This window comes from Bos taurus, chromosome X, assembly GCF_002263795.3.
Source record: "Bos taurus isolate L1 Dominette 01449 registration number 42190680 breed Hereford chromosome X, ARS-UCD2.0, whole genome shotgun sequence".
In the NCBI taxonomy this organism is placed as follows: Eukaryota; Metazoa; Chordata; class Mammalia; order Artiodactyla; family Bovidae; genus Bos; species Bos taurus.
The window spans coordinates 19,440,959-19,458,061 of NC_037357.1; the positions used below are offsets into that span (position 1 = coordinate 19,440,959).

The 17,103-nt window shown below is 39.7% G+C and overlaps 1 protein-coding gene across 1 annotated transcript in view; it reads left to right on the forward strand.

The window, feature by feature from the left end:
• The window catches only part of LOC112445032 (integrator complex subunit 6-like), a 57,087-nt gene that overhangs the window by 13,270 nt on the left and 26,714 nt on the right, over positions 1 to 17,103 (forward strand). The window contains 11 exon segments of the mRNA XM_059883672.1: positions 11,316 to 11,465; positions 12,256 to 12,271; positions 12,274 to 12,321; positions 12,324 to 12,343; positions 12,583 to 12,690; positions 12,693 to 12,768; positions 13,050 to 13,127; positions 13,130 to 13,177; positions 16,471 to 16,547; positions 16,549 to 16,581; positions 16,583 to 16,636. Of these exon segments, the coding sequence (XP_059739655.1) occupies positions 11,316 to 11,465; positions 12,256 to 12,271; positions 12,274 to 12,321; positions 12,324 to 12,343; positions 12,583 to 12,690; positions 12,693 to 12,768; positions 13,050 to 13,127; positions 13,130 to 13,177; positions 16,471 to 16,547; positions 16,549 to 16,581; positions 16,583 to 16,636 (708 nt within the window).

Sequence of the window (17,103 nt, forward strand, 5' to 3'; positions counted from 1 at the left end):
GAAATATCCCTTATATATGTTCCTTCAACTCAACTTCTGGTGCCATCACTTCAGTCCAGGTCCTGACTTCCATGTTTTGATACTTCTTTTCAATAACATCCAAATCCAGTACCATGAGTGCTAAGTTGCTTCAGTAGTGTCCAATTCTTTGCAACCCCACGGACTGTGGCCCACCCAGCTCTTCTAGCCATGGGATTCTCTAGGCAAGAATACTGGAGCGGGTTGCCATTTCCTTCTCCAAGGGATCTTCCTGACCCAGAGATTGAATCTGCATCTCTTATGTCTCCTGCATTGGCGTGTAGGTTCTTTACCACTAGCACCACCTGGAAAGCCCCCTTATATATGTTCCTTCAACTCAATTTCTGGTGCCATCACTTCAGTCCAGGTCCTGACTTCTATGCTTTGGCCTGTAACAACCTTCTTCTGGAATCTCCCAGTGAGTTCAGTTCAGATGTTCAGTCATGTCCGACTCTTTGTGACCCCATGGACTGTAGCACGCCAGGCTTCCCTGTCCATCACCAACTCCCAGAGCTTGCTCAAACTCGTGTCCATCGAGTCAGTGATGCCATCCAACCATCTCATCCTCTGTTGTCCCCTTCTCCTCCTGCCTTCAATCTTTCCCAGTAGTGGAGTCTCCCAAGTGCCTCCCAAATTCCTACTCTACCCACACCAAGTGCTAACTTTCTAAAAAAGCTGATTTCATCCTATCACTCCCCTGCTCACAACCCTTCAGAGACTCCCCAGTGCCTATGGAATCAAGCCAAAATTGCTCAGTCTGCCATTCTGAGCTCTCTAGGGCCTGCTCCATGTATCTGTATAAACGTATTTCCCCTCATTTCCCCACAGGAGCCCTGCCCTTCAGCCAGACCTCTCTTTCTACCACCTGAGTTTGTGTCCTTATTCTTGATGCCAACTCTTAGACCATCAGTTAACCGGAGGGGGAAGAGATAGAGAGCCAGAGGAGCCAGAAGCCCAGGGGAGGAGAGAAAATGCACTGAAAGCATGCCAGTTAAGGTTGTGACTTGAGGAGAAGGAGGATGTGACAGAAGATGCTTTAAATGCTGTTGTAATGATGAGAATTTGCAGTAGGAAGGGGGAGAGAGCTGAATTCTGACCTTTAGTGGTTGAGTAGCCTGAACCAGACCAAGATGTTTAGATTTAAATTGGCCTCCAGTTGCCAAGAAGCCCTGCTGTTTAATCAGAAGCCCCACACAACTAGATATTGAATAATGGAATTCTAGGGAGAATATCTAGCCTTTTAATACAGCCGCGACATTGGAAAGTTGGGGGTCCTTCCTGTTGTATGTCTTGTAGAAGAACATGCATCATGTTTGGAGCCCCAGTGCTCCATTTTTCTTAAAAGCTGACATGTGTTTAGACTTTGTAAATCCCATTTCATCAGTGAAGCTGTATGTTAGCAGTTTATTTCAAGTCTTTCTAGGTACTTTCATAAAAATTAGATTTGAAAAAGTGGTCACAGGATAGCCTGTCTGTTAGATCTCACCATCCACAGTCAAGTAAGTCTGGCAAGTCATGTCTCTTTGGACTGGGAGGTAGAGACCAGGATTCTTTAGGCACAGTCTGCTACTGATTAGATACATGACCCCAGACAAGTCACTTAACCTTTTAAGGTGTCAGTTTTCTTATCTGTAAAATGAAGGGATTAGACTAGATTATTTCCACTCTTCCTTCTGAAAAAAGTCCAGGAGAGAATTGTATAACTGAAAGGCAAGAAGTGGAATAATTCAGGCTGGTAAGTTGGGGTGATTTCAAACTTGCTTCAAATTTTAGAAAACAGTTTCTGTAAGTGGTTAATGTGCTGTATCACATATCTACTGGTTAGATCAGTCACTCCAACTTATTGGTAAATGTCACTTCATTTTATTGGAGTCATTTCTGTTTGCTGCCAAACAATTTAAAGTTCAAGACAGATTCCTAGCCATGGTTACCTCTAAAGAGTGGAATTGACAGTTTGGTGAAGAGATAGACTAACTTTGTACTTCTGTTGGGATTTTTAACGATGAATGTGTGTTACTTTTATAATGTGAAAAACAGCTTATAAAATTTTTTGAAAGAATTTTAAACAAAGAAGTAGTCTGGAGGAAAGAGATGCCATAAGATCTTTAGAAAGTAAGGAATGGCCATTGTGCTCTCTCCTTTGTTAAACACTTGCTGTAATGTTTGGGTGGCTTAATCTCATTCCCGTCCCTGCGTATTTTTTTTTCCAAGGCCACTTTTGTTGATTTTTATCTTGTGTGTGTGTTCATAAAAATGTCTCCTATCAGAACCCCAAATCTAAACAGTTGAACATGAGCCTTGCACTATGCATTTTTTTTTGGTTTGGTTGGGTTTTTTCTTTTTTTAATAATGGCTATTGGTCAATAGGTACAGTTGAAATGGATAGGGAGTGAAAGAGGAAACTTAACATTTATATCTGACCACATTTGGTAAATTCTTTGCAACTCTATGGCATTTTTCTTTCAGTAGCAGTTCAATTGCTTCTTGGACAGAGGAAAAAATTTGCTTTCTACACGTTAGCATCCTCTGGTGGAGATCAAGTTTCTTTTGATCTTATGCTTTCTCTGAGAGGTGTGCTACTTTATAGTTTTATTTTAATTCTCCAGGGTAAGAATTGAAAAGTCATAAATGAATTTTGCAAATATTTTAGGCTAATCCCTATGATTGTTAATCCACCAAAAAGCCCTCAAACTAGGTATCTTAAAGAGACCAGTGACACAAAAATGGTAAACTTTGTAAGGATGGAATCATGTCTTTGCCCGGTTTACTTAAAAATTTGTGGTTATGAGAGTCTTTAACCATCTGCTGAAAAAAAAAAAATCCAGCAGGCCACAGTCTGTCAAATAAATTTCTGCAATGTACTAGGAAATCAGTTTCTAAGAACTTCTTTAAAAAGTAGAAGACTCAAGTAAGCCAGATTTCTTTTACATGGTCTTGGCTGGTAGTATTTCCTGAAGCTTGTGGATGAAAATTCATGGACCGAAGCACAGAATGATAGTATTCAGAGTTCTCTGGGAGAGAACTGATGTAATCAAATAAAATGGACTTCAGGCATTTTACCAAGTTCAAGACACTAAGGAGTGCCCCTAGGGAAGTAACTTTGACAAAAAGGGATCCAAGAAAACTGGATGTTCTTAAAACAAGTAATTTTACAACAGAAAGCTGTATTGGTACACATAAAACACAGAATAATAGAATGCCTCCTTTGAACCTAGAAGTGTATCAGTACCTTGAGTCAAGTGAGAAAACCACACTCACACAAAACAGTGAAATCAGACCAAATTACTAGAGTATTAAGGGGAAAAATTGTATCAGATAGGGTCTGAAAATAGAATGCAAAATAGAGAGTTTTTCAAAGTTGATACAAGAAGGAAGATAATCCTAAAATGATACAGTGTCTTCCTAATGTATATTTCACAAGTTTAACAACCTTCTTTATAGGTGTGCTAGCTGTAAACATGATTTTAAACGACATTTGAGCATATTAAAGTGATTTCAGCTTACATGTTCTGTTTACCTAAGAGGGTAAGTAAACCTCGTCTTATATGTATCAGAATTGGAGTCCATTTTAGTTGCTAGAAGATAATTCTCAAAGTTGAAGACTTTTAACTTGCACAAATATTCCATATAAGGCTAAGGGCAAAGACCAAGGGAAAAGTCATTTGTCTTCTCAGGAGACAGAGTTGATTAGAAAAGCAGGGCTTCTTATTTTTCATGTCATCCTGTCCCACTGATCAGTTTACCAACACAAGAACAGTTTGTGATGACAAAGATGATAGAATGGTAAATTGGAGAAGAAGGTTAAGTTGGTTGAAAAGATGCTGTTGAAGTTGATTTATTCAAATTGTCTGGGATGTTGCAGAACAAGTTTCTCCCAAACTGTGGAGAGCAGATGGAAAAAGGAAAATAGTTTATCTTTAAAGGAGAGAAATGATGGCCCTGCTAAATTTAGACTCTTTGGCCTTAACTTGCAGCATCTGGGAAAATACTCAAATCTGTTCATCATCTTGTTTGTACCACCTAGAAGAAGAGCTCAAAGTTCAGGATAGTCCTCTGTATGGGTTTATGAAGGGCACATATAACCAGGCTGATTTCATTTCCTTTCATTAAAGTTAAAAAGTCTTGTCAAAGAGACGGAAACATGTATTTTCTCTCTGGAATCCAGTGAGGCTTTTTCTTCATTGTGATGCATTTGCTAATCAGCTAGGAAGCCTTGGACTGAATTGAACTGCTCTTCAGGGCAGGGTCCAAATAGGCTTTTGGGTACATGTGCCCAAAATGGGTTTGCACAGTGGCTCAGCACCCAGTCAGAGGGACAGAGCATGTGATGCTCCTTCAGTGAGAGAGAGCCTGGCTTGTGACAATCTGTAATATAGAAGGATTATTTTTGCTGTTTGAAAAGATTCACTGCCATTCATTCCCTTTCAGAAGCTGTCACCCTAGAGAATTTTAGCTATTTAACTTTTTAAATTTATAAATATTCCATTTGTAAGGTCTTTTAGGGGACGTTTCTCCTGTGGAAAGTTAGATACAGCTGCCCTAAAAAAGTGTTTTTCAGTTACCTTGGCTGGAGAAACCACTAACACATTCATGAAATCTTCACTATATACTAAATCTAACATGATCATTTATAATTTGGAAAAGGATTACAGGTGACCTTTAGAGATAGAACAAGGGTTTACAGAACAAGCTCTAACACCACTCCCACATCCCCTTCAAGGACAGTTCATCTGTTTTTTCTCTCTTTTTCTTGTTTATGCTTCCTGGCAAGATTTCCTTGGAGGAAAAGGGGTCTTTATTTTAAAAAATAAAAATAAAACAAGCATCAGTGAATCAGAGAAATGGTCCTGCTGAAATGGGATGGAGGTCAGAAAGGACAAGTGTTAGGATACTGAGGTTTGGAGGAGCCATTAAATAACGTCCCTACCTTTCCTTCCTCCATTGAAACCAATGGAGAAATAAGGCAGACACAGGAACCAGCCAGTGTTCTAAATAACAGCCTTATTCCTGATAAAAGCTATACTGGAGGGTGGAGCCTAGATGTGTGTTCATGAAAAGCTTCCATATAGTTCGCGTGTGTTGACAGACCTCCACTAAGGTCTGTTGTAGGGGCAGAACCTGCCCTTTAAGCACCTTATGGTTATCGTCAGAGGACAGACCAGATAAGAAGATGGAAATAGGGGTGCGGAGGGTAATAGAAAATATTTCTTTAGGCTTTACCTTTCTGAGGAAAGAAATACAAACTCTTTCCTTTCTGTGCTGATATTAGTGGGGAATAAACAACTAGTGGGCTAGTCTGTAGAGCTGTGGGGAGAACCCAAGGCACTGATAGACTAAAAGGCCCATGCTAATTCTGCTGATATTCAAAGATGTCTTTAGTTGGCTATACACATGTAAACCAGGCCTGAATTCGCATTTTTATTAACATATGAGGCATTTTTCTTTCTGTAAGCCAGATTTTTTTTTAACAAGGTCACCAGTAGAGAGTGACTGGGGGCTATTTTATTTATTTATTTATTTTCGGCTGTGCTCTGCAGTGTATGGGATCTTAACTTCCTGACCAGGGATTGAACCCATGCCCCCTGCATTGGGAGCACAGAGTCTTAACCACTGGACCATCAGGGAAGTCCCTGTAAGTCAAATTTATATAAAGGACAAATACAAGGTATGGAATAATAGAATATAAAGGCTGAAAAGGACCTTAGAATTGGTTTTCAATATTTTCATTGCTTAAATGAGGAAACAGCCTCAGTAAGGGGTAAACAGTTTACTCTGGACCACTTGTTTTGCTAGTTAATTATGGCCAGGATTGGACCAGGGTCTTCCAAATGCCAATTCACTGCTCCCCACACCCAACTGTTCTGCGTTCTGACATCAGGGAAAGTAGGCTTAAATTAAATGAAATTTGGAAATTCTATTAAACTTAGGAACCTTTAAGCTAGTATAACAAGACATGTCAATGCGTTGAATATGTGGAATATGTAGAAGAATCTCTAGTATAATGGTTTACATTGGTGGGTTCTCCAGTTAGGCTGTGCTGTGTGCTGTGCTTAGTCACTCAGTTGTGTCCAACTCTTTGTGACCCCATGGACTGTAGCCCGCCAGGCTCCTTAGTCCATGGAATTCTCCAGGCAAGAATACTGGAGTGGTTGCCATTCCCTTCTCCAGGGGATCTCCCAAACCCAGGGATCAAACCCAGGTCTCCCACATTGCAAAGTGGATTCTTTACCATCTGAGCCACCAAGGAAGCCCACAGTTAGGCTACCTGGGTTCAAATCCTGGCTGTGTCATTTACTAGTTGTTTTGACCGAGACAAGATGCTTATCCTCTCTGAGCCTCAGTGTGCTCATCTATTAAATGGGAAATAATAATAGTACCCACTTTGTAGGGTGGTTATGAGGCTCAAATGAGAAGGATACATATAAAATATTCTGTTTAGCATAAGCGAGTTCCTGACACATAGGCACTGATAAATATTGCCTGTGATTATTATTTGTTATCATATCATTATCCTCATTTTACTTCTGGGAGACTTTAAAAACTTGATCTGTGAACACAGCAAAGTCTTAGTTTAGAATTCCCCCCACCCCAGCTTACTCCTTTGTCCTGAACATCTATTCTTCAGTTGCTCTCAGGTTAGAAGTTTTGTAATCATCTTTTACTCTGTCTCCTTTAGGCCTATTGTCTGTCTGTCACCAAGTCCTATTTTGGTGGTTCAAATGTTTCTCAATTAACCCCTTCCTCTTAATTTCTATCCTGATTCAGACCCTGATTCCCTCAGACCTGGATGCCTATTCAAACCTCCTAGCTTCTTTTTCCTAGCTACAGCTTCTTCTTCTCCAGTCTATCCTATAATTCACTGCCAGACTGACCTTCCTGAGATGCTGTTTGATCCTGTCTCCCCCTGCCCTGAAATCTATAATGAGTCTATTTTCTGCCAATGCAAGGCCAAGTTCTCCTGCCTGACCTTCAGCTCCCTCTAGATCATCTCTACCTAATAGGTATATAATGCCAGCCATCCACAACAGTTCAGATTTTCTAGTAGCCACATTAAAAAGTAATCTCGAGTCAGACTGGCCATGTTTCAAGTTCTCAGTGGCCCCATGTGGCTGAATAGTGCAACTCCAGACTTCCTCTCTGACTGTCCCCATTCTCCAAACAAGACATACCCACATCTTACTTCCTCCTGGCTTATGAAAACAAAATAGGGATGGTAATACCATGCTTATTTTATAGGATTGTCTTAGGCAAATGTGAAGTGTGAAAGCGCTTTGTAAGCTGTAACGCTCCATAAAAATCTATGAAAATTACTGTCAGAAGTAAAGGCTTTACTGTGGGAGATTGGATACATGTATAGATACATGTATATGTATGGCTGAGTCTCTTTGCTGTCCACCTGAAACTATTCACAACATTGGTAATCAGCTATCAGATCAGATCAGTCGCTCAGTCGTGTCCGACTCTTTGTGACCCCATGAATCGCAGCACGCCAAGGCCTCCCTGTCCATCACCAACTCCCGGAGTTCACTCAGACTCACATCCATCGAGTCAGTGATGCCATCCCAGCCATCTCATCCTCTGTCGTCCCCTTCTCCTCTTGCCCCCAGTCCCTCCCGGCATCAGAGTCTTTTCCAATGAGTCAACTCTTCACATGAGGTGGCCAAAGTACTGGAGTTTCAGCTACTCCAATATAAAATAAGGAGTTTTAAAAGAGAAAGATTTTACTGACATAAAAGTAGGATATCTTTGGAGTATTTGAAATAAAAGACTTTATTAAGAACAACGAGCTGTCCTGAATTCATTTATGAAGAAATCAACTACAAGCAGTGACTGAAGAATATAAACATCTACTCTCTCCCACTGGCTCTAAATAATTATCTTTTGGGAAGAATTTTTCACATTAATAAGACTCTACAGATATTTAAATTCCTCTTTAGGCCTTTTTTCCCCTTCAGCATTTTGAGGACTGGATTTAGGGGCATTAATTCTTCTCTAGAAGAAACTAAACTGCTACCAGGAAATTTATTGTTTTGGGTAGTAAATGTAGCCCATACACTTTTAGTACTGAGATAGGCCTAGCATTCAAATCTCATGTATTATCTAATTCATTGCAAAGGATTGGAATTGGCCTAAAAATTGAATGCCGGTGATTCAGGTGTAGAAGCAATTTGTAAAACGTTTTCAACTCATATGATAAAGGAAGTTTTAAGGAGCAATTATTCTGACAGGTGGATTAGTGACAATTTGTACACAATATTTGAAACACTGATGAGTTATAGGGTGCTTGCTTAGATGGTACTCAAACCTTATCCCAGCCCTTTACCAGATTAAATAGTTCACTATTTTTTTCTTTAGTTGTGCCTTGAATTATCCGGTGGGTCTCAGGAGTTCAACACTCACTGCAGAAAGAACTAAGATTGCAGTGTAGAAGTTAAATTGCTAAATGAAGTCATTCTGGGAAAAAAAAGTCTATAAAGTGCCTTCTGGGTGAAAGACACCACCATTCACAGGTTTGCCCAAGCCAGAAAACTCAGCCTAATGTATGACCCTTTTTATCCCTCACGCATCCCCCTAATTAGCTACTAAATCCTTCTGACTCCACCCACCTCTGAAATACTTCTTTAATCTGCAGCCTCCTCTCCATCTCCACTGCCCTCGCTCAGGCTTTCATCACATTTCTTGTAAGTTATTGCAACATTCCCCAAACCAGTTTCCCTACCTCAAGCTTCAGCTTCCCCTCCACCCCACAATTTATTCTCCAACTCCCAAGAGAATGATCTTGCTAAAATACAGATATGATCATGCCACTCCCTAATTAAAAACTTCAAGTCATTCCTAGGGCCGACAGATAAAATCCAAAGTACTGAGCACAGTGTACAAAGCACATTACAGTCAGAGCCCAGCTTATCAGCTTTGCCTCCCACCGTGTACCCAGAGCGATGATAATCAAATTACTTGTGGCTCCTCAGGAAGCCCTAGCCTTTTATAAACTCTCTATTCTCTTCCTTTGGACTGCCCCCTCCACTCCTCACATCAGCGTAGGGATCCCGTGATCATCTTCTCCTGCCATTGTGTGTGTGTGTGTGTGTGTGTGTGTGTGTGTGTGTGTGTTAGTCGCTCATTGGTGTCCAACTCTTTGGGACTCCATGGACTGTAGCCCACCAGGCTCCTTTGTCCATGGGATTCTCCAGGCAAGACTACTGGAGTGGGTTGCCATTTCCTTTCCAAGTCTTCTGCCATTAGACTTCTTCAAATGCCCAATCTTCTGCGACAGGCTTCCCTAACTCCCTGGTTATTTGTTCTTTCCGTCCCCATATCTGCATTTCTTATTCCTTTGCGGCTTGAACTCATCAAGGGCTAATTCCTCTCAACATCTCCAGCATGTAGCATTCTGCCCAGCATAGCATAGTTGGTCCATAAAAATTGGTTGGATAAATAAAGGAAAGAATTGATACTATCTCTCTCCCAGACCCCCAGCTGTAGACCTTCTCTTCTACTTCAAAGAGTTAGTTTTTAATTCAGTGTGATTTATAATCATCTGATATTTCTAAGTATTTGATGAGGACAGTTGAAATAATAATCCTTGCTTTTAAGTAAACTGATAAGATATTCCTTGGGCCAAAGGAATACATGGATTTGACCTTTAGATGCTTTGACTTAATAGTATATGTTAGCAAACACACACACACAATGCACATTCTTAACTTCACAGAATCCAGAGTGTTGGACTGGAAAAGATCTTAAATCAGGATCCCCTTCACCTTGAATGGTTATGAAGGTTGGGTGCTGTTCAAACCTAGGGGGCACCATTCTCGTTTGAATGGCTCTACAGGGTTGTAACATATACAGCCTCACACAGTATCCCTGTTTATCTAAATCTCTTCATTTTCAGATAATGAAATGTAGGTCCTAAAAGCCAACAAATTTGCTCAAGGTTATGCAGATTCTTCATAGTAGGGTACAGGCAATCTCTTCTGCCTCTCAGTCATTCTGACCCAGATTGCTTTAGAAGGCTATAAAACTAAAAGATAATGTTTGCTCTAGTTATATGGATAATGGTCTTTAGCTAAATATGAAACTTCAGTCACTTCATTTAGCTTTGCATTATTTGCTCTGGCTTTCCACCTCCAGCTGTACTGATCTGGTGGGCATGATTCAGCTTTCAGCATATTACACGACTGCCCTTAGGGCAGTTGCCGTTTGTCCCACCAGGTTGCCAGGCTGTGCTGCCTGCCCTCTACCTTGCTGGTCTACTCCTTTGTGACCTGTTAGCTGCCATCTTCTTTTTGCTTCTCTTCTTGGCATTTCATGCTGCTTTGTTTTTATAGCCGCATTGCTGACCAGTCAATGTGGTCCTTTCCTTCTATTCTACAAACCATTCAACCACAGCATATTGGCTGTTGACCTTGAGTTTTTGGTTCTTTGCTACTGTTCATACCAGCTAAGGGTGCCTAGGCTATGCTGCTTCTTTGCCAAATGTTTTTGTTTCTTTTCTTTCTCCCTTACTCTAGACTTGGGGCTTTCTGAATGCTTAAAGATGCCAGACAGTTTGTCTCCAGATACTTGTGACTTTATTCCTATAATTCTCCTTATACTTTCGTTTAAAGTGAAAGTATTGTTTGGGAAAAATTATCTTGGTTAGAAAAGCTCAGGTAGGTCAGATGCTGATAATAGTTGATTGTCTGTATCAAGGATGATGCATTTAAAAAAATAACTCCTTCCTCTCCCCCTTATTCCTTGTTCATCCTCAGTGTCAAACTAAAGTAAATACTGTGGTGTTTTGGCAGGTTTGATTGAGCCTGAATAGAAAACTAGCAGACTTCTTGAGCCAAAGCCCACCAGCCACAATGGACTGAATTCACTGTTTGCATCTTTGGTCTTGATCATCGAGGGTGGCAGATCTTTCTCAAACTGGTTGCTTTCTTTAGTTCCACTTGATCAGTCAATATATAGAATATAAAATGAACTATTGGGCTTCCCCAATGGCTCAGTGGGTAAAGAATCTGCCTGCAGTGCAGGAGATGTGGGTTTGGTCCCTGGGTTGGGAAGATCCCCTGGAGAAGGAAATGGCAACCCACTCCAGTATTTTTGCCTGGAGAATTCTATGGACTGAGGAGCCTGGGAGCCTACAGTCCATGGGGTTGCAAAGAGTCAGACAACTGAGCAACTAAGCACACACATGCACACAAGGAATTATTGATTTGTTAGAGGTTTGATACTTGTTATTTAGTGGTTGTTTGCATTTATATATTGTTCATTGTTGTAATTGGGAATTTTTTGTAATGTTTGGTTTTCAGGCTGTTGGAAGGAAAAATCACGCAACATTCATGAGTGAACTAAAAAATCTTCAGGCTTCTGGACTGACTACTCTTGGTCAGGCTCTAAGATCCTCATTTGATTGTTAAATCTCAATAGATTTAATATCTGGAATAGACAATTATGGACAGGTAAAAAATTCTTTGAGTGAGTATAGCTAATTTATTTTGGTGACTTGGGGTAAGAATTTAAAATTGAGCATGGCAGCCAAGTTTCTGCTCCTTTTCATAACATCCAAAAGGAGGTCCATGTGTAGTTTAAATATATCCTTTAACAAAAATCCTTTAGGTAGAGTCTTTTATGTGCTTTGACCATAAAATGGTTAAAATGCCTACCCCATCAGATCATCAGTTATAATGGGATGAATAAATTGCCGAAAAAAATTGAACAAGACAATTGAAGAGAAACTTTCAGAGTCCTTAAGTCCCTCATCCCTCCCAAGTTATGAAAAAGCTCTATCATAAGAGGAAGGCAGAATAGTGTTTGCTGCAGTGATCATTGCACTTTTCTACTGTAAAAACTGCTCACAATAACCAGAGTCACCGTCCAGGTTACAGATATAAGTCACTTATATCCCCCTTTCTGTGCCAAGATTCTGAATGGAATCATGGGTGTGGCTGATGCTGCCATTGTAATGTCTTTAATATCTTTCATGGTTACCTAGAAAGCAGAGGGTGGGGGATTTGGATGTTATAGTTTGAGAGGTTCCCGAATTATAAGAATTCCTCAGTTTATTCTGAATGTTACCTCTGTAGAGATTGTTATTTGATCCCCACCCACTTCAGTCCCTAATCTTTTCCTTCTTATTTATCCAGGCAAATTTTATCACACACTTGAGAGATCATAGGCAAGATAAATGTAAAAATTGAAATATAATTTTATTACTTTACATGGCTCTAATACTTTTTAAATGTATTTTAGGGACGAAATCCATTTTTTTAGAACCATCTATTTTAATTACCATCACAGATGGAAACAAGTTAACAAGTATTCTGGCGTTCAAGAAGAGGTGAGATTTCATTTTTTTAATCTCGTTTAAATGGCAGAGAACATGCAGCTATTTCTGCATGTGGGAGGCATACATTCCCAGTTAAGAATAAATTTAATCAAACGTTCCATCTTGGGAATCCTTGAAAGATTGCCTCATTTTATTGACAACATCAAAGAAAGTGAACCCTTTAACTCTTGAATTGTCTTCATTTCTGTATGAGTTGTTATGATGAAACTTTTACAATTTTGCCTTATCAGCTTCATCTGCCTTTGAATTCTCCTCTGCCTGGAAGTGAACTAACTAAAGAACCTTTTCGTTGGGATCAAAGGTTGTTTGCCCTGGTGTTGCGTTTGCCTTGGATTGGCTTCTACTGGAACCAGAGCAGATAGGGAGTGTACCAACTGATGAATCTGCCATCACACAGATGTGTGAAGTCACAGGAGGTATTGGCGGATATTTGCTATTTCTAAAGCGAAGAATTCAGGGCAGCAGAGTACCACTTTCCCTAAATGCCATATCCTAGCTTTACTTTTTTCCCTTCTGTATCTTTAACTCTGCTGCTTAAGCTCATCATTAGTGTGAGGTTTGCCCCCCCGTGTGAGCTTCCCTGGTGGCTCATAGTTTTGATTATTTTGAGTTGTATTTTAGGATTTCAAATGCTTGTATTGTTAAGTAGTATTTTATTTGATCAACCTTGTACTATTTGTTTTTCCTTCTGGTTTAGGTCGCTCCTACTGTGTTAGAACACAAAGAATGTTGAATCAATGTTTAGAATCTTTAGTTCAAAAAGTTCAGAGTGGTGTAGTATTAACTTTGAAAAAACAGGACCAGATCCACTTCCTATTGGAGAAGGTACAGTAGATCACCTTTTTTCTTTTAACCTTGAAGTGTTTACATAGGAGAGCAATCTGAGACTGAGAAAACATTAAACTAATCGTAAGAGAATACTGTCTTCACTAGCCACCCACATTCAAGTGGTCACAGACATGCATCCAAACAACTGCCATTCATCCGTTTGCCTGTGGCTACTTTCTAGCTTTAATTCAATGTCAATTCTTCCTCAGAACATTCTTCCCTTTCCCTGCCCATTTCATATTTCTGGTCCTAGTGTTAGGATAACACTGAATTCTTCACTTCTCTAGTCATAAAATAGCTGGATATTCACGACAGAGTGCCACTTAGCCAGCCATCTGGTTTGGTCTTGTGAGCGCCAATGTGTCAAACTATCTTGATAAAATCTATATTTGTTACTACACATCAGCAAGAGGTTGTGAATGTTTAGCCAGGACCTGCTAGTATTCTATAAGATCCTACACCAGTATTTTTCCTGGCCACTGTTCTTTTTCTGGGGGGTGGGGGAAGTCACGGAGGGCTCCACGTGGCTTGGTGGGATCTTAGTTCCTTGACCCAGGGATGGAACCTGGGGCCCCTGGCACTGGAAGGGCAGAGTCTTAACCACTGAACTGCAAGGGAAGTCCCTCTTGGCCATTTATTAACTGCAGAACCTTTTGTCTTCAAATGAGATTTTATAGAAACGTCAACATCTCAAAATATGAAAGCAGAGCTGCTTTTGTATTGGAAAAGGGAATCATACCCATTGCATGGCTCCCTCAGAGCTCTGGGCTTCCCTGGTGGCTCAGACAGTAAAGCGGGAGACCTGGGTTTGATCCCTGAGTTGGGAAGATCCCCTGGAGAAGGAAATGGGCAACCCACTCCAGCACTCTTGCCTGGAAAATTCCATGGACTGAGGAGCCTGGTAGGCTACAGTCCATGGGGTCCACAAAGAGTTGGACATGACTGAGTGACTTCACTGAGAGCTCTGTTCTAGGCCATAGCTTGTCTTCCATTCCTGTCGGTTCATGCACAGCACATATACCCGTGTGTACCTAGACTCCATCATCACCGCAGTGCTTGTCTGATCTGATTCATACATTTTAATTGTTGTGGCCACAAATTAGTGGTAGCTGCCTGGAGAGCAAAAGGGTAAGTGCAAAGGGGCAGAAAGACACATTTCTTGCTGAGTCAGTGGATCCTATGATTCCTGAATTTTTTGCTTTTTAGTCTCTAAAACCCTTTAAGAAGCTAGTGGAAAAATAGAGACCCCTCTTCCAGAAAAAAGTTACATGGACAACACATGCACACATAATTTTGTATTTCATTTCAGGGGTTCTTGGACTCCAATTAAAAAACACACAGATAATGGACTTGGGACACAGGGTGGGAAGGGGAGGGTGGGGTGAAGCGAGAGAGTAGCATTGACATATATACACTACCATGTAACCATGTATGAAATACATAGCTAAGGGGAAGCTGCTGCATAGCAGAGGGAGCTCAGCTCAGTGCTCCGTGATGACCTAGAGGGTGGGGTGGGGCGGGGAGTGGAAGAGAGGTTCAAGAGGGAGGGAATATATGCATGCTTATGGCTGCTTTCAACATTGTTGTACAGTAGAAACAAATACAGCATTGTAAAGCAATTATCCTCCAATTAAAATATAAGTTTTAAAAAAACATATGTAGAGGTGGCCTAGAACTTCTATGAATAAATTTATAGAACTCTACCAAGAGAAACAAAAAAGTCTATATTAAATGGAGAGGTACCATGTGCTTGACTGGGAAGAATGATAGTGTGAAGTTATTGCTTCTCAAATAAATATAAATACATATATATACACTATATATTTCATGTACTTTGATCTAAAAAATTTTTAACAGGATTTTTGGGAAACATAAAAGATGACTTTAAAGTCCATTAAGAAATAAAATAATAAATGTTAAATACCTTAAGAAACACCTGCTATAGAAGACTGAGGCCTCACAGCCTATTTCAAAATAATTAATTGTAAAGGAAGGACATGTTGCATTGGTAATGATAGACCACTCAAGTCCATAATTTTGTGTTCATTACCTTCCCGTGAGCTGGGAACTTTCCTACTGAAAACCAGTTAGATCGTGCCATATAAATAGCTCAAACATTCTTTCTAGCTCCATTTTCCCTTTGTCCAGAGTTCTTAACCTTTGAGATTCTGATGAAAGCTAAGAATTTTCTCCTAAAAAAACCACATCCCAGGAACTGTGAACTAACTCAACTTCAGAGGGGATCTTTTGGGTTCCCTGAAGCCATTATATGTATTCTCTATAGTTTCATGGACCTCAGTAAATCCCCCTGCTCTAAAGTAATTACTTGTTTAAAGTAATGCTTAAATAAGTAAATCAAATGGTATGTAATTTAAGAAAAACATGAGACTCAAATCATTATCACGTATTTTTTACAATTATAATTTAGACTAATGAATCATAACCATTAAAGGTTATGTAACTCTGCCTTGGCCCTGTTTTCAGGGGGGCAAATGAAATACACTAGCTCAAATAATTAAAATACACTCAGGGTATATTAATTCAGCATTATATGATGCCCAGTTTCCATGGGATTTTAATATGGGTGAAGAAGGAAATTATAATGAAGTGTCCATATAAACTTGATGGCATTCACTTTGTATTCCCTCCCCAACTATATACATAGATTGATTGTATTGTCATCCGTTCCTTCTAACCTTTCAGTGAATTTGCCCTTTGTGGTCATTGGGTCTAACTGTTTAGTAAAGAATACTTTTTTTTAATCTAGTTTGAAAATAGAAAAAAAATCTAAATGGATTTATGACTTATTCTGTCAGATTCCAAAAAAGTGAAACTATACCAGGGAATGAACAATTTTCATACGCCTAATGTGAAAAAATAATTGTTGTGGTTTAGTGTGTTTAATTTGTGTCAAACCTCAGAAAATTTAAAACTAACTTTATGACAGTTTTCCATATAACTAACCTATTTCGGTTATAGTTAAGGAAGAAGGGTATGGGATATCAGATTAGAGGAGTTGGATTAGATGATGAAAAGAGTTGCGATTGTAAGCAACTGCACTCCAATAAAAAAAGTAATGATAAAAAACAAAACAAAAAACAAAAACAGAAAAGAGTAAGCCAGAGAAAACATTTAGAAAGTCTAGTGGAGTCACTTTTTTCTTCCATCTTTCATGAATCACTGTTTTGGTCTTGTTTTGTACTTTGCTTTCAACTGAAAAATCTGTACAAGGAGATCAGTGGCTGTACAAAGAAATTCATGCCTTATTCTGTCTTTTGTTTAATTTTCAGATGGACTTATGGATTCATCCAGGCCAAGCAATTCATTTGCTGCTCAGCCATGGCATAGTTGTCATAAGCTCATTTATTGTGCGGCCTAACTCTAAGACTGGTGTTCCTGTTGGGCAATTGGCCAATTCCAGAATCTTTTTGGCCAGATCAGAATTTGCCTTCACTAGTAAGTGTCATAAAACAAAAAGGTAAACACATTCTGGATTTTCAATTTAGCTGATTACAGAGAACTGTTTAAAATAGGCTTGGAAACTTTTAAGCTGTGCCTTCTATCACTTACTGGAAAGTCTAGCTTGTACTAAAGCAAGAGAGGACTTCCTTTCTGTTAGGGCATTCTTTCTCTCAGTTGCCTTTGCCACTTAATCTACCCTCTTTAGATTTTAAAATATTGTTGTTTTTGATGCTGTTGCAATCTGTGGCTTGGTTTTTATTTCAGAGCCGCCGACTGAATTTCTGTGGTAAACACAATGCATGAAAAGGGCAGGCACTGATTTTCATGTACATCCTTGGGAAATTAGAACTTAGTTTACACTGTGTAAAGGTTCTAGAAATGTATTCAAAGCAGAGATTCATTCCATTCTCTGAGGAGCCATTGGACATGTAGTGGGACTTTGTGGGCCTACTTTTCAGTAT